This window comes from Choristoneura fumiferana, chromosome 3, assembly GCF_025370935.1.
Source record: "Choristoneura fumiferana chromosome 3, NRCan_CFum_1, whole genome shotgun sequence".
NCBI classification, from domain to species: Eukaryota; Metazoa; Arthropoda; class Insecta; order Lepidoptera; family Tortricidae; genus Choristoneura; species Choristoneura fumiferana.
In genome coordinates, this window is record NC_133474.1 from 8016015 (window position 1) to 8042355 (window position 26341).

At 37.0% G+C, this 26341-nt stretch overlaps 1 protein-coding gene across 1 annotated transcript; it reads left to right on the forward strand.

The window, feature by feature from the left end:
- The first annotated feature begins 1908 nt into the window (after nucleotides 1-1908).
- Nucleotides 1909-26317, forward strand: Hydr2 (abhydrolase domain-containing protein 2). The gene is made up of 7 exons (XM_074085393.1): nucleotides 1909-2254; nucleotides 4138-4310; nucleotides 9606-9773; nucleotides 14183-14366; nucleotides 17081-17275; nucleotides 20608-20762; nucleotides 22894-26317. Exons 1-7 carry the CDS (start codon nucleotides 2100-2102, stop codon nucleotides 23166-23168), a joined length of 1305 nt encoding a protein of 434 aa, XP_073941494.1. The 5' UTR covers nucleotides 1909-2099; the 3' UTR covers nucleotides 23169-26317.
- The last annotated feature ends 24 nt before the right edge of the window (nucleotides 26318-26341 follow it).

Genomic DNA, 26341 nt, shown 5'->3' on the forward strand with positions numbered 1-26341 from the left:
CACCGGGAGATGGTGACACTAAATATTAGATGATTTGTACCAGTATGGCGGTTCTTCAGGGGTCTAATTACGGAATAACAAAAAAGAAAATGATGGTCATAGCGCTCGTACCGCCCAATCGCGTGGGCGTTAATCGAACGTATCGGATAAATAACACGAGTGTCGAACAATTTGTTCCACAAAAATGATTGTATTTTCCGATAGTCGATAAGAAAAGATGTAGGCGGTAGCGTAATGCCATACTTCTCCGGTGTGGCTTACAGCCCGCCATACCGACGCGAATACATTTTTTTATGTAGCCTGTAATATAATTTTCATCACACTTGCTCGTAAACAGTGTCGTAACATGCAGGCTACCTTGGTTGCAACCCCCCAAATAAAACCCTCGACCTTAATGTGCTTCTCATGAAACCCGTGGTCGGTAAATGAGTCATTGCCCGTACTAATTTTCATGCCATGAAGCCCAAGGTCGGTAAATGAGTTTTCATCACACTTGCTCGTAAACAGTGTCGTAACATGCAGGCTACCTTGGTTGCAACCCCCCAAATAAAACCCTCGACCTTAATGTGCTTGTCATGAAACCCGTGGTCGGTAAATGAGTCATTGTCAGTACTAATTTTCATGTCATGAAGCCCAAGGTCGGTAAATGAGTTTGTTACTGCATGGTGTACTGTTGCCCCGTGCGCGCGCTGCACACGCACGCCATGCACATGCTGGGGATTGCCAAGAGCGCAATCAGCGGTATCGGCAATTTTTGATAAAATATTAGTTTTTCTTTTACAAATATACAATTTTACTCGCAAATGTGATGAAAAACATTGTATGTTGCACGGGCGGTACTAGAATTACGAACATCGACTCATTAAAGCCCTCAGTTTTCGACTTCCGGCTTATAATAGACTCTCGTTCGTAATTCCTTATTTACCGCCCTTAAGACACAATGTACTTACTATTAAAAAAAACAACTATTTGTTCCAGGCTAATTTTTGCACAGCTAATCATCGTCGAGTAGCCATTCACGAAATACACCATGCCATACTTTTCTGGCGGTTCCAAATGGCCGCCATACCGCCGCAAAGAAGTATTTTTTATTTCTTTCGCATAACGATTTGTACCAGTATTGCATTTGGATTTCTGGAAAGTGTTTGATAAAATGCCCTGCAGGGCTGGCTACTACGAAACTCAAAACTTGAAGTTCGTATCGTACCATCTCTCTCGCTCTCGTATTAAATAGTATAAGTGTCAGCAGGGCTACTACGAAACTCGAAGTTTGTGTCGTGCGGTCTCTCTTGACACTTATACTGTTTAATACGAGAGCGAGAGGGGCGGTACGATACGAACTTCGAGTTTCGTGGTAGCCCTGCAGGCCATACTACCCGTTTACGGTAATAGTGCTGTGTATGCAATATATAAATAAATAAATTATACCGGGCGCTGCCATCGTTCATCCACCATTACCTCTCATATTTCGTTTTCTAGATTTTTTTTACCTTAGAACGGCAAAACCTACTAGACACTGGCAAAATTGTCCTCTAATGGACAGACATATTTTTTAAAGAAGAACAGCAGTGAGAAAGGGACGTCACGTCTCGATACTTATTTCGAAAATCGGACTTGAATTTTGACTCTCCAAAGCTCCACTCTCCAAATATAAATTTCATTTATTTTGTACTCATGTGATGTGTCTAGCATGGCAACTCCACGAAACTTGTCAATTTTTCTATGAAATTCTGATTGGATCGGCAGGGCTACTACGAAACCCGAAACTGGAAGTTCGTATCGTATCGTCCCTCTCGCTCTCTTATTAAATAGTATAAGTATCAGAGGGACCGCACGACACGAACTTCGAGTTTCGAACTTCGTAGTAGCCCTGCCGATTGTTTGTGTGTTGTGACAGTGACACAGTGACAGCCCAACCAACCATGCCCATTCAAAAATTTGTTAGTGTTAGTCAAGTGTTAGTTGTCATTATAACGTCGTAGAGGTGGGTGTCTATATGGCCGATTACTAGTTTTCATTACTCCTAATCGGTGTGGTTTACTAGTTAATTGAAAATATGTTTTAAATCGAAAATCACTGAAGATCAGAAGGCCTGAACAATGTCTACAGTACTATTAGCCGTCGTGGCTGTAATATTGTGTGTACTTTTCCGTATACTTAACGTTAACAGCCAGCCTCAGAAACCTGTGATTTATGGGAGGGATCGGAACTTTATTGAGAATATCTTATTCGTTTCGCCCTTTCTTCATGAGCCGTAAGTGAAAAATCTTTGTTTTATTTTAACACCTTTAAAATACGTGGATACGCTTTCACGAGTTTCTAGCGTGAGTGGTGATGTCATAATTAATATTTCTTGGAGCGAAGTAAGCTGAAATTGCATATCATATACCTATAAGATTAGAAGAAACAATCTGAAACTTTAAATATAACCAAATTTTGACCTTACTTTACGTTATTGATTTAACTATTTTGGTTATACCCTACCATGGTGCATAATTATTGTACTGCCACAAGAAATAGATATGAGAATATGAAAACGCCGTAAAGAAATGACGAGAAATTATGTGAAAATAAACTTGGCAAAATGATATATTTGTTTTATTTAGTGATAATTGAAAATGAAATGTTTGTTTGAAAAGGTTGATTCATGTTTACATGTAAACTTTATTGTACTAAAATAGAGAACCATACACAATTTACAAACATACACCTATACTTACAAGTGCAAAGGAATGTACAAATTTATCAATTGAACTAGATTATTTATGGTCTTAAATGTCTAGGAATCATACACAGTCAATGTCAATGGATTCATCTAGAAAAAAAAACTTCTAACAGTTTCATGGCCAAAGTAGTTTTTGTTCATTTTTTAATGTGTTGTGCTCAGCTATGGTTGTAACAAAATAAATCCAGAAGACAATAATTACTGTAGCGGTATTTGAAAATATCAAATTAATAAAATGTAGAATAGAAACTTCTTCTGTCTTAAAGAAATGTTGAAAATTATCTATTTGTTACCTACATACCTTTACAAAGTACATTATGCCAATGAACCTATTGAGCTAATAAAGTATTCATAACAACATCAGTAATTGTCTCATATTAACATGCTACCTTTTCAGATTCATTAAACTCAAATATTTAAATCTCACAATTTAGATTTTATTTTCCATGAAATCTACAAGTGCTTGTAGAGGTTATTTTCTATCATAAGTAGGGAGAACTTAAATTTTTACTGATCTGAACCAAAAGATCTAAAACCCATTCTGACATGTTTACTAATACTAATTAGAATGTAAGTAAATACCAACTGAGTTAAATAAGTATGTCAGGATTTTAGTTCCGAAGATTTAGTTATTTAGTTTAGTTATTTACTGACTGAACTGATGAATAATTTATTTAGCACACAAGATGTATTTTTGTATGTTGAGAATCTGTTTCACCAGTCTGATAGGTTCCTGTTGTTTATCACTTTATTAGTGAAACAGGTCCTAAGTATGATTATAAGAACAATACTTGTGTTTTAAACTAGTAACAATTTAAGTATTGTAACTGTTGACTTTTGTAATGGAATACTTGACATGTCAAACACAATAGAAGAATTTTTCACTTCAAACAAAACAATTAGTAAGTAGATAAAAAAGATGTGATGGATTAGCGAGAAAATGCAAATAATACCCTAATACAATACAATACAAAGACTCTTTATTGTACACCAGACATAGTAAGCGATACAGAAAACAGATACACAGAGAAAAAAATTACAAGGTGAGCAATAGGTGGCCTTATCGCTTAAGAGCGATATATACTGCTAAAAAATACTGTTAACCTTTACCTTAACTGTTATTAATGTTAACATAACATTATGTATTCCAAATTTATTTCATACTACATTATATATCTATACATTGTACATCTTTAATTTCAGCGTTTTATTTAACTTTATTAATTTTTGCCTGAGTAATTATAACTTTTTATACTATGTTATGTATCCCTTGAACCCATCAAATGCAAAAACAAAGTATTTGTATCATTATTGTACTGTTCGAACAAAATCCTATTTATGATGAGGAGAGGTGGAATGAACCTGTTTATTTTCATTTAAGTAGTATGTTTAAAGTTATTATTTTATTGCAGCTACATTCCAACTCGTTTGTGGGGCTTCAGCGGCCATGTCCAGACTATCTTGCACAGCCTCATAGGCCGGGTCCGCTGTCCCTGGCCTATCGGAGCACGCATATCATTAGTCTTGCCTGATAAATCGACACTCACCTACGACCTGTATGAACCAGTGGGATCAGAGCATCAAGGTATGTTGATGTTTTTGTAGACTATTATTATGTTCTAGTTTTCCATAAAAGTTATACATACTTCACTGTAACCATTACTCCTAATTATATTACTCGAACCTTCATAGTGTAAAGCTGAGGTTCTCAAACTTTTTTTTTCTCATAGACCACTTTCAAAGTTTTACTGTTTTCGGTAGACCCCCTGCTGCCACATTTCTACTATATTCCCAAAACTCCCAATTTTTTTCTCGCCAAAGTCGACCCCGTCTGGTCTCCCGTGGATCCTTTAAAAGTATCACACAGATGACCTTTTCTTAAATTTGAATAGAATTTAGTGTATAGTATAATAAATTGCCAAAACTTGAGAAAATTAGTGTCAAATTATTTTGTAGGTATTTATATAGACAGTTTAATTGTGGATACTTCTTCCTTTGTCGCTGGACTGATCACGAAACGCTTTACCTAATTATTTATAGGTATACATACAGGTGTAGATTAGTTGTGGTGGCCCTGAGTCAGTATTATGGAATTTTGCTGCTCAAGTGGTTGATAAAATTTGTTAATTGGAAAAGTAACTGTAACCGGTCGCCCTCCTTGCAATGTGCCGCTCTCTCGAGCCTCTGTGCACAGCTGCTAATCTCTAGCCTAGAGAACCCCCTGTGCTATGAGACCGCCATCGGTACCTAAACTCATAAGCCATTATAAATAACATTTTCACCTAATAATTTTCTCCCTAAGTACTAGCTAGATAAAATAGTGGTTCAAGAAAATCGCATGCTTTTGTTGCTCATATCTAACCTACATCAACAAAATAGTGCTTCCAGTCAACACTCTTCTTTGTGTAGAAAGATACCTACATCATGTCAATTGACGATAATACAGTTATGGGAAACACTGCAAATGATTTTTTTTTCTGGTTTATGTGTTTGACGGAAACATACAATACATCCTATTTATCATTTATAAACGAGAAATTCATGTAGGTAGTATGTTTATTTCGGAGATTTCGATTAAATTTGGTATGTAGGGGTTTTGGGGACGAATAAACGATCTAGCTTGGTCGTACCTCTGGGAACAAGCGTGTCTTCGAGTTTTAGCCCGACCCAAGCTCGGTCGGCCAGGTACAATGTAAAGAATATATTAATAGATGCTAAAATATTACGAGTGAAATATTGCCCTGTACTAGTATTAATTTCGCTCTACACTTCGGCACATATACATACACGTAGGTAGGGTGGTATTAAGTAGGTTAAATCGGCGCACCAGCATGGGTCAACACTTTGATAGAAATCTATTGTGACTAATGACCGGTCTGGCTTAGCAGCCAGCTAGTAACAGTCTTAGGTTTCTGCTATCCTAACTAATTTTTTAATGCGAATGTATGTTTGATTGTTTGTTAGCTTTAACGCTACGTTAGTAGGTAGTTACCCGATCGTGATGAACTTTGGTATGGATATAGTTTGAGAACCTGAGATTGACGTAGGATAGTTTTATCCCGGAAAATTGTAGGTGTTTCTGTTTACCTAGTACCCGTGGGCGATCGTTAAACAAATTATTCGCTGACGAAGTGATAATTCGTCTGTTAAGAAACCCGCATTGGTTCAGCGGCTTAAGCGTGAAAAGTTACCAGACAGACAGACATACATTTATAATATAATACTAATTGCACGATAGTATTTCTAGCACAAGCTAAGTAAGGCTTTTTAGGTCTTTAATAAATCGGCTGAAGAATAATAGATACTTATTGAGCAAAATGTAATGTGATCTATTTCCAAAAGAGTTCCACCGTACTTGCATTACGTGACTTTATTTACTACTTTTCATCGCCGGAACAGGTATTCACACTGAGATAGTAATTGTTTTGTACCTATTGCGTAACCTACGCTCGAATCATCAGTGTATGAGTATGAGTAATTCTAGGTAACGATACTAACTAAATCCGCTCTTCGTCACCTCACTTGATGGGTATTTTAACACAAATAAAAAAAAACACAAAGACAAAATCTGGCAATGCATGATCTGGTGTTATTTTGCAATCACAGAAATAGTAAAAAGAGGATCCTCTTTATTAATACTTCTGTGTTGGGGTGTGAATTTTTATAGCCTGCCGGGGATTTTCTCGACAGATTAGTAAAGTTTGCTAGTTTGCATCAACATAATGCGCGGTCAAATAAACGACAAACAGACAATAGTACTTGTCTCAATGTAGGGTTCCGTTCTAATATAATGGGAAATATTTTTTTTTTCGGATATCTTCCATGAGCAGACTTTCGACCCTCTTATTATATGTAAAGATTGTGGCATTGAAGTGGGAAACGAGTCTGAGATAATCTCAAAAAACGCTGTACAAAATAATTTAGGCACAGCGAAATACATAAAGCTAAAACTCACAGACGCTCTAACATTTTAATATGATTGTATTTTTATTATGTAGTTTCAAGTTTCAAAACCACAACACCTACACTTCTACGACTTAAAAAACCGGCCAAGAAAGAGCGTGTCAGACACGCCCGAAATAGGGTTCCGTAGCCATTACGAAAAAATAAAGTAATATTTGTCTAAGAATTTCGTATTTTGTACGGAATATACCAAGTTTATGTATATTTTATACCTTAGGCTGCTATTTTCTCTTATACTACTAATAATTCTCAAGAAAACTTAACCGTTATAGTTTTCCTTGTAAGTTTTATATACTTACTTACTACCATCTTGATTTTTTTCAAATTTTTCCACCCACCGGTTTAGATTTTAGAGTGGGGGGGGGACCACAGATGGGGGGACGCTCGATTTTAATGATAATTTGCACTTTAAAATTGAATATTTTGCAAACACATCTCTGAATCGAAAAATCGTTTTAGCAACCCTCTAATGGTTTTAAACGACCTATCCAACGATACTCCATACTACAAGGTTGATTGAGAAAAAAAAATTACCCTCACTTTACGTCTATGGGAGGTACTCTAAAAAAATTTAATTTAATTTTTTATTGTACCATCTGGTCGGCATAGTTACATATTCGTGCTAAATTACAGCTTTCTAGCATTGAGCCCTGAGCAAAGCCGCGGACGGACGGACAGACAGACAGACATGGCGAAACTATAAGGGTTCCGTTTTCGCCATTTTGGCTACGGAACCCTAAAAAAGTGCTGCTTGCAATTTAGCATTCATTGCAAAGTTACACCAGATCATGCATGGCCAGATTTTATCCTGTAAGTAGGTACTTACTGAAATTTACAGTCTTTGTAGCAATAACTTTTAGATAAATCCGTGATTCAGGCCGCTTGTAGACGTCCGTTGTTTCACCGTCTAAGTCGCCGGACAAGTTTCCGGTGCATATACACACGTCACACATTCATTGTACGCCATACAATACCGCAAGTCCGGCAATTAAAACGGTCCGTTGTCCGGTGAAAACAACAGACGTCTACAAGCGGCCTCAGGGTGGCACCCGTTTAGGTACAAAAATTAACAATAGTATTTAATTTATTTTAAACCAGAAGTTTTTCGAATTTTCCAGATTGAAATTGTATTTTTTTTTTCTAGACGTTTGGGTCCAAAATTATATGCGTCAAAGATATTTGCGGCGTCCACTTAGGCTCAGGGCCTGAGTTCTTCACGGCACCCCGCATTCTGGGGGGCTACTACGAAAATCGTTTGTATCGTACCGTCCCTTTCACTGCCGTATTAAATAATATAAGCGTCAGCGGGGCTGCAAGATACTATATGTATACTTAGATAGATTTGTATTTCGTAGTTTAGGACCTGACATAATTTTGTTTGCCCGAAACTCATTTAGCGTAACACATATCGCATAAACTTTTTTAAGTAAGAACTAATAACAGTCTTAAAGTTAAAATAAGTAAGTTCAATCAATAGTTTTTCGTGTTTTCCAGTCAGTTGATAATCGATATCTCCAACTTGTTACTTCAGCTTCATAACGCATTATCCCAAATTACCCAGATTTAGGAATAAGTATTCAGGGAATTCCAGGTTCGGTGATCTTGTACTGTGAGTTATGTTGTACAAGTTGATGACATCATATCATGAGTCGATGCAGGCATGCCAATTGCCATGCGTCGTTCGTATCCATGATACATGTTATGACTAGGGTGGTGTGTGTTGGTTATTACGTCCTCGTACTTATCTCATGCATTTCGAAAATTTCTGAAACGAATTGAGAAGAGAACTTTTAAAATACAACAGCTTGTGCTTTTGTGCTAAAGCGGCGCTTAAGCACATAAAAAATAAAGTTCTACTCAAGAAATTTTCAATGCATGAGATTAGGACGTTAACCAACACACACACACACATATATACATATATATGTATATATATATAAGTTTTAATTTGTGCTAGTTTTTCTTTGAAATTCGTTATACATAATACACTGTCATTATGACTTTTTACTATTAAGTACTATTATTATGATAAAAGTACAGGGCGATCAAAATAATAATAATATTATTAATCGCTTGCCATATGGGTCCTATTAATTTCGAAGGTAAGTCGGTGGGCCGGAGTTGGGCCGCGGGCAGTACTTTGCCCATCACTGTGATAATTATTCAATATGCAAAATGTACTCCACTTGATAGTGGTAAAATGTGCAAAGTTAGAATGATGAACACGTAAATTGTTTACGTAAAAATAACAATGCGCAAATGCAAATGTACATACTTTGTAGTGTCTGGCAAACGAAAGTTGAACCTCGTAAACTACCCTGCTTACTGTACACTTGTACTTGTACATTTTACATTTGGTACGTTTGGCGATTGAGCATTTTGCTTTTGTCACATTTTGCGGATTGTGCATTTTGCATTGAACAATTCGCGAAATTTGTATTTTTCTTTTTACACATTTTGCGTTATGTGCTTTTAGCGTAGGTACATTTTGCGTACTGTACATTTCGTGTACTGTACGTTTGTCATGATGTAGATTTTACGTTTGTACATTTTGACTGCACATTATGCGTGTAGTGTACATTTTGCGTATTGTACATTATCAGCTAAAGCGCTCGTACGTAATAGATAAACTACAAATAGATAAACACTACCTAATGCCGAATTCGAATTTAATCAGCAAGTTACAAAATTTCCAGAGCTAGGTATCAATTCGTATCTGACTAGTTACTTGTGTATGAACCATAATCTAGGTAAATCTGGGATAATATTTCTTTAGTTAGAGAATTTAATTCCTATGAGATCTCCTTATTGCCATTATCTTTAAACTGATCCTGATGAATTTATTTATATCTGAGTGTTAACTTGCAATACTTTACTGTTAGATTTTTTTTGCTTATTCGTATCATTTTGTTCTCAGACGACGTGACAGTAGCAATATGCCCGGGCATCGGGAATACTTCCGAGAGCGTGTACATTAGGACCTACGTCCACTACTCGCAATGTCACGGCTACCGCTGCGCAGTCCTCAACCACATCGGCGCGCTCAACAGCGTGCCCGTCACTGGAGCAAGAATCTTCTCATACGGTGAGTTGATGTCCCAGTCAGCACTATGAGCTTTTGTCATACAGTGGGGTCATATGTGACGTCCGTCTAACGTAGGTATTCAGCAAAAATGACCGCACGTATTTTGTTTAATCGCGTCGTATCCAAAGAGGTCGTATTGATAGAGTAATGATTAGAGCAGCAACAGTAACATCAGTTTGATTTGCTCCAACAGCTTGGTAACGTTCAGTTAGGATAGGAGTAGTGAGATTATATTTAACTATTTCATAGATCGTAGATCGTTTACACCATTGGACACTCTTTAAAGACAAAGGTCAATAATCGCATTGTAGTACCATTTTGAAGGTTAATGAAACGTGGAAAAAGCCTTTAGAATTTGGTTGCTTTTTATCATCCCTCAATCTATTTGATCATGTGTCATGTCATGTCAGAGTCCCCACACCCGCAGCGCAGTGATGAAAAGGAACGTAATAAAGATTATAGCATACTAGCTTTTGCCCGCGGCTTCGCCCGCGTGGAATTCGGTTATCGTGCGCTGTTCCCGCGGGAACTGTGCATTTTTCCGGGATAAAAAGTAGCCTATGTCACTCTCTGTCCCATAGACTATCTCTATGCCAAAAATCACGTCGATCCGTCGCTCCGTTTTGACGTGAAAGACGGACAAACATGCACAAAAACACACACTTTCGCATTTATAATATTAGTATGGATATAATAAGTAGGATAAGTAGGATTAGTAGGATGGACCTTCATATAGATCTAGTGAATAATGTTTTTTCATTGTATCAAGATACCTAAAGGTAAACCAAATGTATATGACTATTGTCAAGAGGGCGCTATTGTTCTTATTTATATGGCAAATAGTTCAGTATAGTCGGAACAATGCTTTCTTTTTTCTTTGGCGACCTAAAACCTGAGGAGGAACGACCTTCTTTCGTAATTCGCGTAATCGATGACTCCGATATACCTAGAAAGTTTAAGTAACTATAATTACTGCTTATTTTTACCAGACTACAATGACATCTTGACTTGTCTACAACGTTTACCTGTTAGCTCCGATGTTAATTTGAAAAGGTTTTGTAGCGAAATAGTTTTATTTCCCAAGCGTTTTCTTTTCCAGTAGTTTATTATAATCATTATTTACAATCATTCGTTGTTATTATAAATTTGTTATTTGATAATTAAAAAAAAGAAGACGGCAACAAATATTAAATATATATTTGCCACTATCCGCTGCCACTGTCAGGTGTTTTTTAAAGGAAAGGAAGGGTAGGTTAGGCTACTATTGTTATTGATTGTATATAGAGCAATAGCTTAATTCGATACATACAGACGTTGTCGAATGTGCAGCTCAGCTAAAAATAATAAAAGGTCAAATTTGGATGCGACACCTGTAGTCTCACTTTTGTGCTGTTCCATGCTTCAAAGATTTTCACGTTTTCAATTAAGGTCGGGCAGCTACGGAACCCTGACTAAGATAGGCCCGACATGCTCTTGGCCGGTTATTTATTTGAAAGAATTCAGTTTTAAGTTAAGTTAAATAAAGATTTTAATTATTTCTAATCATTCTATTGGTTTCTAATTTATTCATTTTCGATACTTGATGCCACCCGCAGTTCCCCCAGTAAACTGACATGACAGTCTTGTCACTTACTGCCCTTGGCTGATAGCGGCAAACATATTGCCGTCTTATAATTCGGAAATCCTGAAATAATATATATATTTATCTTTCTCAAAAATTATAAAAAAGTGCTTAAGTATCGTTAAAGTTCTCGATTCATTGCTATAAAAAAATAATGGTCAAAGGGTTAGCTGGCTTCCTACGGTCAACACCGGTGAGCGTGTGATAATACCGTTGGACCGTGAGGATAAGGCCTCGTCCGTGGTTGTCAGGTTGCTTCGGAACATAGTAATCGGCGGGATCCGCCGCGAGACACCCGTTCTTAAAGCATCAGCTTTAAGTTTATATCACACCTTGGTCTGCTCTTTGTGGGGCCCGTAACTTTCTTATCTGATCTGAAATCAAAAACACCTTGGGTGGGTGGGAACACAAGGACGTATGCTGTCCAGTCAGTCTTTATTAATGGCCAGTAAATAAAAATTGCAGTTAGATTTGGACTGTGAGAAACCACGAAGGTCGCAATTACTCACATTGACATGAAATGCCGTCCCAATGGGAAAATACTAAGCTGGTGCCATAGAAATATTAATGGATTCTTTCTGATTTGAAAAGGTGCTGCCAGCGCTAGAACATTCTAGTACGATCAGTTGATAAGTAAGTAGGTATTATAGGTACTTTCTCCGCGCGTCTAGCATAAGTGACAAATACTTTCGTTTTCAACCCTCGACACAAAAAGAGGGGTGTTATAAGTTTGACCGCTATGTGTGTCTGTATGTCTGTGTGTGTGTGTCTGTCTGTGTGTGTGTGTCTGTCTGTGGCACCGTAGCTCTTAAACGGGTGGACCGATTTGAACGCGGTTTTTTTTAATTTATATCAGATTTTTAGCGATGGTTCTTAGACATGTTTTATCATATTGGTTCAGCCGTTTTTGAGATATTGAACTTTGAAGTGACCAAGTCGGGTGTTTTCCAACTTTTTGTTGGTTAGGTTATTTGGAAAGAGGTAGAAGCGCTATCGACCCGCATTAGGTAAACTCCACTCGGGGTGGCTTATGCTAGAGCTAGACTTTCACATTATATTTAATGTTAGTCTCGATTATGAAAGTAGGTACGTCTACAAACAAAACTTTGTATGTGGCTGTCATCAAATTCTGCTCTTGACAGAATTATGTAAAATGTCGGTTTCCAAGAGTTACTTAACCGATCTAAATAAACCTCTCAAACCCAGCTGTTAAGTGTGCAATAAATTTGTAATGAGAACAAATTACTGGAAACAAAAGGCAGACTGTTTTTCAAAACAAAGAGCTCGCTTTATGTGGTTTATCTACTTAAACACAGTGTTTTGTTAGATAATCCCGCAATCATTAAGGCATCATTAAGTTAATTTAAGTCTTTTTCCATCGTATGGTACGGCACTTGTTATACTGTGGTACGGCCGGCCTGGGCGTTTTTCTATGGTGATTCATACCTACAATTTTGGATATGTGCGCTTTAATTTAGACTTGCCAATTTACATAGACATTTAAACCATTATGCATACATAATACTTTAAACTAATTAATAAAAATCTGGTTGTTAAAAATAGAACATATCGCACCTTTGCGACAAAACTGTGACATTTTCTGTAATCAAACTGCTAACGTGTACTTATGAGTACTTGCTTTTTGATTTAAATTAATTATGTTAATTATAGATGAATTCTGAGCTGACTTGACCAGCCAAAATGTAGTCCCAAGGCCACGTTAGTCATCGGCGTCTTATCCATAATACCCGTATGCTAAACAGTAAATAAAACAAGTGTTGACGTCAGACGTCACCTTAAAGAAAAGACATTTGGTTTACAATTTTTTTTTTGTTTACAGGTTGGACATTTACATTAATAAACCGCGTGAAACAACGTAAAAACAATAAAATATATAAAAAAACTTTGACAAAATAACCCAAAATTGTCTAATAAATAATGTGCACCGGACAATTCTTACAAATAATAAGAACGGAGGATTTGTTTATCAGTCAGCAGAGACCGATAAACCCGCTCGTATGAAGTGTATGAATTACTTTGCGATTTTTTCCAGACATAATTCGCATCGGGACACTATCACTAAAGTTATCTGAAAGGTCGTAAAACAGGCCATTACATTTATCACTTTGTAACAAGACGTAATTGGATGAAATTAAACATTCGACAGCGCACTTTCAGGATCTAATTCTATGAAGTAATTTTATTATGATTCCTTTGTTACGTTTTCTAATTTCGTTTCGGCCTAGCATGCTGCAATTTACGAAATTACATGATTCGTTACTTTTATGGGTGTTCTTTAAATCTGTCTTATCCCGAAAAAAAAAACCGGCCAAGTGCGATTCTCTACAAATTTGTATTTATTTTTGCATATCCAGTGTTAGCAAAAGCTTGTTCTGAAGAAAAATGTACGTAGTGTGCAGTCAAACAAAATAGACAGACAGAAATAAAGATTTTCAGACCTTTTTTATTGGTTGTGCTATAAGAGCTAGCTTCATACTAAATTTCAAGTTACTAGGACAACTGAAAGTAAAATACCTATATAACACACATTGTCTAAAAAACATAACATAATACTAATAATTTTCGTTCAATTAAATGTATAAACAATAAATATATTTTTGATTTCATTTTACCGATGACCCTCAAATGGCTCCTATATTCTTTTATATTTATTTAGTATAGAATAAATAACTGGTCTAAACATCGGGTCTAACAAACAGACTTAGTCCAGCCCTGAGTTGAACACCGTGCACCTGCATAAAATGATTTTTTCTTTAATTTGTTTCAGGTCATGCCGACGACTATGCTTACATGATAGATAATTTGACGGAGCGCTATCCAAATTCTAAGCTTATACTAGTCGGATTCAGCCTCGGAGGCAACCTCATTACCAAATACCTGGGCGAGGAACGGAAGAGACCCTCTAACATAATAGGAGGAATCTCCATATGTCAGGGATACAATGCTATTGAGTAAGTATAAATAAACAACAGGATGACATTGACCGCGGGTGAATTCAGGTTGATAAATCAACCTTATTAAACATCGGCTGGTGTTGAATGAGTTGGCATTTATAAAGAGTTTTTTATCAGTTTCAATATTTGCTTATGGCGCGGCGCTCAATGCGAGCCTGGCCCCGCCGCCAAATCTAGCTTTTTTTTTTCAGTAAGCACGATAACCAGGATGTTGTTTTAAAAACATTTTTTCGGCGTTTTAAGACCATCCTTGGATATTTGATGGACACATGGTACAATACTTTGGAATCTAAATATAACAAAGTCATTTTCCAAAGATCATCTACGACCGTCCTAACTACCTAATACATTTATTTTTATACATCCTAATAATAATAATAAATGAGAAAGTTTGGTAATATATTTGGATGTTTTTTACTAAATCATAATCATGTAATGTCTGACTGAACCGATTTAGATGAAATTTGGTATTGAGATTTAAGTCCCGGGGAAGTTTTAATCCTGAAAAATTGCATAGTTCTCGCAAAGTAGCGAAATAGTAGATTGTAAAACAAGAGCATAAAACGAGTCATTTTCCCCATGGCGATATAGCCATCCGAGCCGGTACGGTGAGGGTGGATAGACACGTCGAGGGAAAAGGGTTAATGCTCGAGTTTTACACTCTGCTTTTCACTTCGATGCAGAGGAAATTAAATAGCAACAGTGGAAACAATAATTGTTCACTTACTAGGTACCTTTTATTTTTCATGCATTGCTATACATATAATTATAGATATTATATATAGAAACTTTTTTGTTTGTGGCTGTTGACACCTGATACCTATGCATAAAAATTATTTTTATGTCGCCTAGATCCTTCATAAATACCAACTTTACAATACAAGCATGAGAAGTAAAAAGCTAATTCTGCGCTGACAAAGTCGTGGGCTGCCGCTAGTGTTATACTAATTCGTATTTTGATTACTGCCCTTTTTTATGGTAATTCAAGTAATTATTATACCGATCAATGTGATTGCAACACGATAGTCTATTATTAAGGGAATGACGTTAATCACATGTGACCTTCCAGGTGGTTCGTAATATTGATTTATAATTCGATTGAAACCAGAGTGCGGCATTATATATTTCATTGACATCGCAGTCAGACCTTCCTTTTAGTGGTCGGCATATCCATAAAATGAATAAAAAAAAGAAGGGGTACCAATTTGGTCTCCAGGGTTGTAAATGGTCAAACTATACCTACTTAACACAATAAACTACCTATCATTGTTTGACTACGCATCAGGAAATTGAGTTGTCTGACAATTTAATATATTTAGGTTGTCAAAAATGACTTGTTTTGTTTAAATATTTACCCTATAATTAAGTGGCAAACAGACTATACACTCTAGTTTTTATCTGGTCGCTTTTCCTTTTAGCTACGATTGGGAGCGATATATCGTTAATCTATATTGTAACGATCTAAAAATGTCTACTATAAGTAGGTAATTTTTGACCCCGCGAAATTGCACAATTTTTTATCTATTTATTTTTACATACCCAGCAAATTTTACAAACCGTCATTGTGAAATTTTTCCATAAAGTAAATTTTAAAAAATCCGTGTAATTATCGAACCTGCTCATAAAATTTCACGAGAATCGGTGAAAAGTGAGACCTGTTAAGGAGAGCCGGTTATCTGCTGGACAGACAATAGGTACGGAAGCTTTCTTTCCAAAGCAAACGGACACGCCACGCTTTGCTCTCGCCCGGTCAATTAACTGTACATGATATTAAAATAAGTATACATGTGAATGAACATAACTGAAGAAACGGTTTAAAATTGTGATATTTAAATATAAATAAATGTGCGTCAGTAAAGATACGGTGCATTTCACAACGTGACTGCGTGAAAGCTGAACAAACGACCATACTTATAATTATCTCCACACTAACATTATTTAAATAAAAAATAAAACTTTGTATGTATTATATTATACATTGACTTGGTCTCGCACTAAACAAAGCCTGTACTGCGGGTATAATCCTGCCGTGATGCAGCAGTGCTTGCACTGTTGTGTTTCAGCGTGGAGAGTAAGACAGACGGTGAAATTACTGGCACTTGAGGTATCCCATCTTAGGCCTCTAGGTTGGCAACGCATCTGCAATACCCCTAGTGTTGCAGATGTTTATGGGCGATGGTGATCTCTTACCATCAGGCGACCCACTTGCTCGTTTGCCACTCAAGTGAATAAAAAAAGATATAGTACAGATATGCGTAGAAACTAGAAAGTACCATACTTACGAGTAAATACACAGTTAATAAATAAAATGCATATAATATAACATCCAAGACTTGGGTTGGCCTACCCCTAGCTAGCGGGATTCGTTTAGTCAGGACCTATAGCTTCATAATCAGGGTCACTAATTAATCTCTGGGCTTTTCGGTCAGGTTAACATAGCCGTCTATCATCCTGTATCCGGCGAACCAACTAAACCATCCTTAAGTACCTATATACAGGTGTTAGGCAGGTCGTGTGTTAAATAACTAAGGTGGGTAGGTTGGTGCACGTTCGAAAGGCTCACCTCACTGTTGTTACCGAAATAAACAGAGAAAACGTTCTCCCAGTAGCCAGTTGCGCGTAGGTAGTTCGCCGTGGCCTGGCTGTTATGCTGTGTCTCTTGGGTCTGTGCTAAAAGCCTTATTCGCTAAAAACATGCTTTCCTTTTTCAGCACTCTGGTGTACCTACTCCAGTGGCAGAACTTCCGCCGGTTTTATCTCTACATAATGACTGACAACTATCGCAACATTATTACGCGGCATAAACGTATGCTGCTGAGTCCTGACCTCAAAGCTAAATATGGTCTCGATGAAAATATGATCGTCTCTGCCGGCACCTTGCCGGATTTAGATGAAGCTTATTCTAGGTGAGTAGTTTATCATCATAACGCCCAGAGTCCTTTATAAAGGACTTCTTGTAATTTTAAATCACTCTATCATAAATGACATAAATCAAAAAATTGACTTGGGCGCTAGGTTATTTATTCAAACCTATATTTATCATGGAAACCTGATAAAACTCTATGATCTTCAATCTATACTTAAAAGAGTTACGCAATGACTGACTGAGACTGAACCGACAGACAACAAACAGCCTAAACCACTGGAGCTAGACTTGAAATTTGGCAAACATATTCCTTATTGAGGAGATAGAGGACTAATAGGGGATTTTATGAAATTCCCACGGGAAGATAGTTAGTATTTTTTTTTATTTCTGTTCCATGGGAGCAAAGCCGCGGGATAAAGCTAGTATCCAATAAAAATCATATCTTTTGTATATTTATTGGTTTTATCGTTTGGGCTTCCGCGTGCCCGATTCTTTGAGAGCATTGCTCTGATTGTTTGATGTTGATTTCTATTTTCGGATGCTACTTCCAGGTGTTTGTGTAGTGGCTTTTATAAACACTGACCGACGTCAAGATGTATCAATAGCCCACTACCGACCAGCACTTGAATACAGGGCTGTCCGTCCACACCACAACACAGTCCGCAATATTATCCCAAATAACATTTCGTGGGGCGTATCTGATAAATTCTTTAAAAAATATACATATGAAGTTGAAATCATCTTCTTAATAACCTAACCAAAAAAAAGTTAAAACCCCTAACATTGTCACTTCAAAGTTCAATAATCTGAAAAACGGCTGAACCAATTATGATAAAACATGTCTAAGAACCATCGCTAGAAAATCTGCTTTCAAATAAAAAGAAAACCGCATTCAAATCGGTTCACCCGTTTAAGAACTACGGTGCCACAGACATACACAAATAGCGGTAAAACTGATAACACCCCTCTTTTTGCGTCGGGGATTAAAAGCTACGCGTAAGTACGAATCTGCAATACCCCTGATGTTGCAGAGGTTTATGCGAGTACTATACCTTACGATTTGTGAAATAAGTTGACTAACCTATCGCTAGAATGGCCGGTCTGCCTGGATGTCGTTGGTGCGTTTCGCAGACACAGACGTTGAAACAAGTCATGCTCATGGCTTAGTCGTCTAATCAATCATTGGGATAGCTGATTCAAAGATGCCTATTAGGGTGGGTATTATGCACAGTAGCTATACGCCCAGCTTTGGACAAACAACCCTGTTCCTTAACCCTTTTCCAGGCCCCGCTAAATTAGGTAAGCTACTGCAAAATGAAACAAAGTTTTATGTTGTTTACCTATGAGGGATTAATTTAAAAACAATTATAATTTTTTCACACGTCTCCCTGACGAGAGGGAGCAAAGTACAACTTTTCTGTTCAAGGCTTTTCTAAGTGATTTATTGCAAATGCAATTTTTTGAAGTTGATAATTGTAAATCCACGCCATTTTCTATACTGGTTGTTCTTTAATATTATTTAGATGTTTTTTTTCAAGTTTTGTAATGCTTGGTGTGAAAAGTTGTATGAGCCACTCGGGAGAAAAAATATTTTCATCTTGGGCGTTAACACTTGAATCCCTCATTACGCTCCGGATTCTTCTTTAGAATCCTTCGCTACGCTCAGCATTCTATTGTAGAATCCTTCGCTACATTCTGGATTCAATTTACGCCCTCGCCGTAAATACACCATTTTGCTCCCTTGTGACACATATAACTAATAATGACTTGAATTGATTTTGTACCATATTGTAAATGTAGCAAAGTCGAATATTTGTGTACATTTATGTGGTCCCTATGGAAAAGGGTTTATGGTTTAAAAAATTATTTGATTACATTAATGTTAAAATTCTAACAAAATCGTTAAAGCAATTACTTAAGTTTAATTTAAGCAATCGAATTAATTTATAAATAAAACATGTGTTTATACTAATCGTTAAAGGTGTTATTCCAATTACGTCTAAAGCAATTACTCTACTTCATGCTTAAAGGCAAAGGGTTATTTACATCGAGATTTATTACTGGGTCTTCACTTGCGTGCACCATTATTAACTTTCCTATTACCTACTCCTGTATGCGTGTGGGTAAAAACATAGATCGTTCACTATGTGTCGAGCAGTCTAGCCTTGCCCCTACGCATTAATTCATACTTTTCTAATTAGGTCAGTCACGTCATTTCCCATGGTAGTTTCTCTTTTTCTATCACACTAAACAATTCTTTGGAGAGCAAAGGAGATAAGGAATCCGGTAAACTCGTTAAGGCTGCGTTTCCACCAGAGATATGCTACGATGTGTTGCAAGGTATGTATTTCATGACGTGAACCAATAGAAACGCTCCATTAACGTTCCTTGCTCAGCGCAGCTCTAGTGGAAACAGCTCGTCGGAGCGAGGATAGGTAAATGAAGCGTTTATGTTACACTTATTGCGAGGGTTGCGTGGTGAAACCCGATATAAGTCACAATAATTGACTATTGAAAAAAGGACACTATGTTAAAAGTATAAAGTACGCGAAGTTTTTATGAATTATTAGATCTTGTTATTGGGTTTGACCACACACAACTCTCGATTGATTCATGACAAATTCCTCGCAACGTATCCTCGCACATACTGGTGGCCTAATGCGGGACCTACGAGTACCTGCCAGTGAAAGTGGTCATATCAGCCATCAGATTTTACATGCCGGTAATTCGCTGTGCAGTGCCACTACCATGAGTTTAGGTACAGTGACCGTACTCGATAGCGACGGCGTAAATTATTTGTATGGAGAATTATACAGCGCCCCTACCAATAATTTACGCCGTCGCTATCGACTACGGTCACTGTAAACTCATGGTAGTGGTACAGGTTTTTCTGCAACAAAGTTGCTATTACCTGCAATATCGCCATGGCAAATTGTTCGTAGTTTGTGTAAATTACAAACGCATATCGTATGTAATGTATCAGATAGTACGGTTTGACGTAATTGATGTACATTAATATGCTCTGCTTTATTGTTTAGGTACGTGGCCAATAAATATGGCAACAAAACTGGTTATTTCTAATTAGATCTAATTAGAAATAACAAGTTCCGTATTCAATTGGATATGGGGGATAAATAATTTTAATTGGAAAAAGTTGAAAGCCAACACAAAGTAGATAATAACTTGTTATTGACGATTTATCTTGACTTTTTTTACGAAGGTCTACTTTAGCTATAAAAAAACACAAACAAAATAGTAGAAGAATCATGCTGTGTTAACGTACTCGACTGGACATTTACATTTAAATTGCTTTATTAAATTATAGTAATTAAATATTTTTAACTGTATTTAATTTAACTTATATTTTTACAGGAAAGTTCACGGATTCGAGTCCGTGGCAGATCTCTATAAATGGAGCTCATCGGCGTTCTACTTGCACAATATAAAAACCCCGATGGTCTTCATAAACGCGCGAGACGACCCCATCGTACCTGAGCCACTGTTACCTCTTATCAGAGAATTTGCCAGTAAGTATACCATCTCTTTCCGATATACAACACTTCACGATGACTCATAGTTTAGTCATCGAACATCAAACCCATTGCCCACTTAGTCATTTGAGTCACAAATATTTTAATTTTAGTGGTTATGTAGAACTGGACGCTTCGGACGAGTTTGTAGCATTATACTGAATCCATATTTAAGCTAGATCCATATTTAAGCATGCCCGTGAACTTGTTTATAATAAAATGCGTGGGAACCAGCTTGTTCTATAACTAAGTTATTTCAATCTGCTCGAGACATTGGAGTTATTTTTTTACTGATAATTATAAAAGATCAATATCTACTTCCGTCTTTACTGTGTGCTTACTAGTCATTACCATTGTAGCGGCTTCCAACTGGCAGATGAATTGAAATTATTATTATTATTATTATTATTATATAAATTATCAGGCAGGCAGTTGCAAGATTACATTTTGGTCTTCATTTACGTTGCATGAAGAATATCTACCAGTACAAATGTTCACGTCCCTAAATGTAGCGGTTGAGATTTTAAGATTTTACATGCATAAATTCTGATCCCGTGGGAATATCGGTATAAAAAGAAGCATACATGTTACAATTTTTTTTTTCATGAACAGTCAGCAACAAAAATATGAATACAGCCACAGTGCCAAAAATATGATGATTATATACCTGTTTTCTGTACTGCTTGCTGTGTTGGTGACCGCCAAACTTAATTTCCAATTTTGTGGTTTGTTTATATACTTGTCTTTTTGTCTATGTTCATATTTTTTCTTTAACGCATATCGCAATATTCTTGGTAATCTCAGTGTCATCCTACGTGTACAGGCTACGCCTAGTGTAGGTGATACAGGTAACTCGGTCAGGAATTTTTTGAGCAGTATACAACACCGTAGTTGATAAATATGTTTTCTGTAATTAGCTTAGTTTTATACTGTATAAATAAAATATTTTGATTTTGATTTTTGTTTTTTTTTTTTAAATAAAGAGTTATTGTATTGTATGTATACACGACCTTGTTCGGGCAATAAAGTCCTGTAGTTATATATGTATATTTTTGGCACTTTGGCTGTATTTATATCTTTGTCGCTGACTGTACTATACATCCAAATCCGTTCAACCGTTTTAGCGTGAAGGAATAACAAACACACCAAGAGAATCCGTCACTCAAAACTTTGGCATCTATACTATATTTACTATAATATTATAAACAGGTAAAGTTTGTGAGTTTGCGAGGTTGTAGGGGGTAATCTCTGGATCTACTGATCCAATTTAGATGAAATTCGGTATACAGATAGGAGTCCCGGGGAAGGACATAGGATAGTTTTATCCCGGAAAATAGCATAGCTCCAGCGGAATAGCGATAAACGAACTGATGATGTTAATGATGATGATGATGATGAACTGATTGTCACTACCACCACTGGCGTATTAACTCTGCTTGCTTGCATGCTTGCTTGTTTGCATGCTTTCTTGCATGTTTGATTGCATGCTAGCTTGCACTATTTCTTGCACATTTGGGAGTATGCTTGCTTGATTTGTTGTTTACATGCATGCTTGCCTGGCTTGCATGCTTTAATGCATGCATGCTTGCACTATTTCTTGCAAAATTACATGCTCACTTGCAAGCTTGCTTAGATGGTTACATACATGCTTGCCTGGCTTGCACGCTTGCTTGCATGCTTGCCTGTATGCTTGCTTGCTTGCATGTTTGATTGCATGCTTGCTTGCACTATTTCTTGCACATTGGGAGTATGCTTGCTTGATTTGTTGTTTGCATGTTTGCTTGCGTTCTGGCTTGCACGCTTGCTTGCATTCTTGCCTGTATGCTTGCTTGCATGCTTGAATGCATGCTTGCTGGCACTATTTCTTGCAAAATTACATGCTCACTTGCAAGCTTGCTTAGATGGTTACTTGTATGCTTGCTTTCCTGCTCACTTGCATGCTTGCTTGATTGTTTGCTTCTTTGAAATGATTATGGTTCACGCGAGCGAAGCCGCGAGTAAAACCTAGTTTATATATAGGTAGAATTAACTTTTTTTATTATTATTGCTACTCAGTTACTGAACCGATAAGATTAGCACCTCGAATTTAGTCAATTTGCATTAAAACAAATATATTTTCATTCCAAAGGCTCGCACGACAAAACCATGTTCTTGGAGATTGCTCATGGAGGGCACCTGGGCTTCTACGAAGGCGGGCTGATTTACGCGAACCCAGTGACATGGCTGGACCGTGCATTGGTTGGCCTGGCCGGTGGTCTGCTTATGGCACACGACAAGTGCGCGGCCAAAGATATGGCCGCTTGCTCAGAATACCCCTCCGAGGACGAACCCGACCTCATCAAATCAGCCACCATCGTCTACCGGGACCCATTAGACAAAAAACCACAAAAAGCATGCTCATGAATAATACGCCCTAAATTAGATCAGTGCTTTGTGTACGCGGCGTGGCACGCAACGCCGAGCCTTTAGGCTGGAAACAGTGCTCGACCGAAATTCATTCATTCAGTGCTACGCTGACGGCGAACTGCGACGCGTGTGTACAGTTCACAGGTCGGTCGCTCCGTCAGCGAAGCACTGAACGCATCCACACAATCTCATAGCTTGTCGGTCGAACGACGCCGCGCGACCGACGAGCCGGACCGACGGCTCAACCGACCGTACGCGCGCACCAAATCACGCGCGTACCGTCAGCGTAGCTGTGTGCGCATTCATAGACTTGCATAGATATAGCTACGCTGACCGTCGGGTCGAGCATTGTTTCCAGCCTTACCGTTGTCTAGAATAAGTCGTGCTGGAATTAACATGACATTGCAAATGTACAAGTAATATAACCAATGGTTACTATATGACATGCTAGATGCTAGAATTTTGCCAGTTATTGTCCAGATTATAAATTCCATATTGCAGCGTTCTGCACAAATATCTCAGATTCCCATTCCATTGTGAAACGAAAAACTGTGGCTAGCTTGATTTTCCACATTGTGATATTTTATATGTAGATTTAGATTTTGAAATTTGGCTAAGGCGTTATTGAAATGAAATAAAAAAAATGCGCAAATTTTATATCTGTTTGAAGTCAATGTGTGGTGTGCTGAGCATTTTTTGTTGGATTGTTTTAGCTGTGTGTGTTGAGAATAAACTTACAGCACAAGGTTTTCCATGTTCGCAATCCGTACTTAAAATAGATAATTGAGACAAGTGCGTATAACAAAATATTCAAGCGATCTGTTTTAGGTTACTGGGCTGCCAGTTATTCCTTGATTTTAGATCGCAATGTGCCGAATATAAATAAATGTCCAACTGTAAGATAACCATTGCGCACATAATATAGTCTTAAGAATCTGCACAAAGACTAGGAACTTGCTGCAGGAAATAAAGCAAATATTGTGTTCACACATTATGAATATTATTTTTGTAAGCATGTCATCCAGTCACATTATTGTCGAGCCGAATGACTGCAGTATCAATAAAATACACCGCATGAAACTTAAAGTGTACCTACTGGGAAATGAATAAAAAATTAGTACCTATACCTATATCAGTTACATTCCACCTACACCCAAGTTCTATGCAACTGGACATTCACGAATTTGACTGTTGGAGTGTGGTCTAATTTTAATTATAAATGGATTAAATGTTTTGTTTGGCTTCTGACATTATATTTATCACTAGTGGTGTATTATGCATTATGATGCTATTTAGTCATATCTTATCGGCTTTATCGCAGATAATAGACAAATTTTGCATTTGTTGGAGAAAATCGTTATCTAAATACGATCATTGTAATTTTGACCAAACTCTTGATCTCAGTAGCCTTTTAAAAGGCTGGGATTGTATGAATTTCATGTGTGGCGACAGACCTTACGTTTTGGGAAAATAATTGTTGGAAAACAGGTCTAAAGTACAATACATTATTGATGTGTGAACGCAAATTTATGTATACGTATAGTATATGTATATATTATACACGTATATATATAGTATCTGTAATATTAGATTTGTATATTCTTATTTTTAATACATTCGAGTTTATTACACGCAGGTGTACCATGTCGGCAGGTGCTGAACTTAGTGTCTTTGACATTGTTTTATTCATTGTACATTTTAGGGTAGCTATCATAATTTATAGTAAACTTTGTTTTTTACCTTTATAATCTCAAGACAAGAACAGTATTAATTCATTAAAAGTTTCTAAAGCAGTGTGTCGTCTATATATACCTACTCATAATTAAGACGAAACATAGCATCCATTAATGTTTTGATGAGACGTACACATAGATAAAAATGGAAAATCGGAACCCAGTTAATTTACTGGAATATTCTTTTATTTTAGAATTTATATTCAGTCATTAATTCAAAACCATCAATCATTAATTCTAATAAATGATAATTCATCATCCTCTTCTGTCTATTCCTGGTTAGGAATCAGACAGCAATTTCGTCCGCGTATCGGGCGGTAGATGCTGTTTTCGGTCCTAGATTATGTAAATATCGTTGTTTGTGTGATATTTTTGTAAAATTGGCATTTTATTTCGGTTTGGTTTCGCTCCGACATTTACGTTTACAAATTGGTATTGGCGCTCGGTTATTTTATGCTGCGTTTGACTACCTATCTGTTTTGTGGTTTGACGCATGTCAATTTTGCATCAGATAATCTTATTTATTATCAAACATTGTCTTACGCGGTGAGCGCAGCGGCAAGCGCATAGATTATCTGATACAAAATTGATGTGCGTCAAACGCAGCGTTTATTGCAGGGGTCATAGCCACTCTTCAACATAATAAACACCAAGTGCGTTACTCGTGTCTAGGTACCCCCTGAAGAGTAAGTCTACTTAACTATTGTATGTATTACCCCCATGACCAGCCAAAGTCTTGGACCGCATGAATTTACATTAAGTGCAGTGTGGCCCTTGAGTCAAAAAGTTTGGAAGACCCCTGGTTTATTGCAATAAAATCCGAGCGCTTAACATGCGCGAAGTGAAATGCTAATTTAAAATTATATAATTTTACAAAAAAGTACAATACACGAGTGATAAATATAATAGCAACAGGTTTACAACCTGAGCATGTGATATATTACATACTTTAAAAAATAGCTTTGGATTTGCCTTAGACACTGCAAGTTACTGACAGATTGAGCTTACTGTGTTAATTGCGTAAATTGTTTAATAATTGTTTATTTATTTGTGTTGAATGTCAATATTAAAGCGATATACTTAACAAGTATTCTGAGGATTTATTTCATTTTTAGGATTCCGTACCCAAAGGGTGCCAACGGGATCCTATTACCGAGACTCCGCTGTCTGTCACAGGGCTCTATCTCTTAAGCCATTAAAGTTAAACACTTGAAATTTTCACAGATTATGTACCTATTACTGTGGCCGCTACAACAACAAATACTAAAAATAAAAATAAAGTTAAAATTAAAGGGGGTCGTCATGCAAGAAACGTGTTTTTTTTTCAGCGTTTTTTGGTTGCTAGTCGCTATTCCGTTGCTAAGGCGGCCGAGTCGCCGTTACGGGTAGCTATGTCGTTTGAATATTTCTCTTTAAGTTAGCCGTTTTAAATGATGT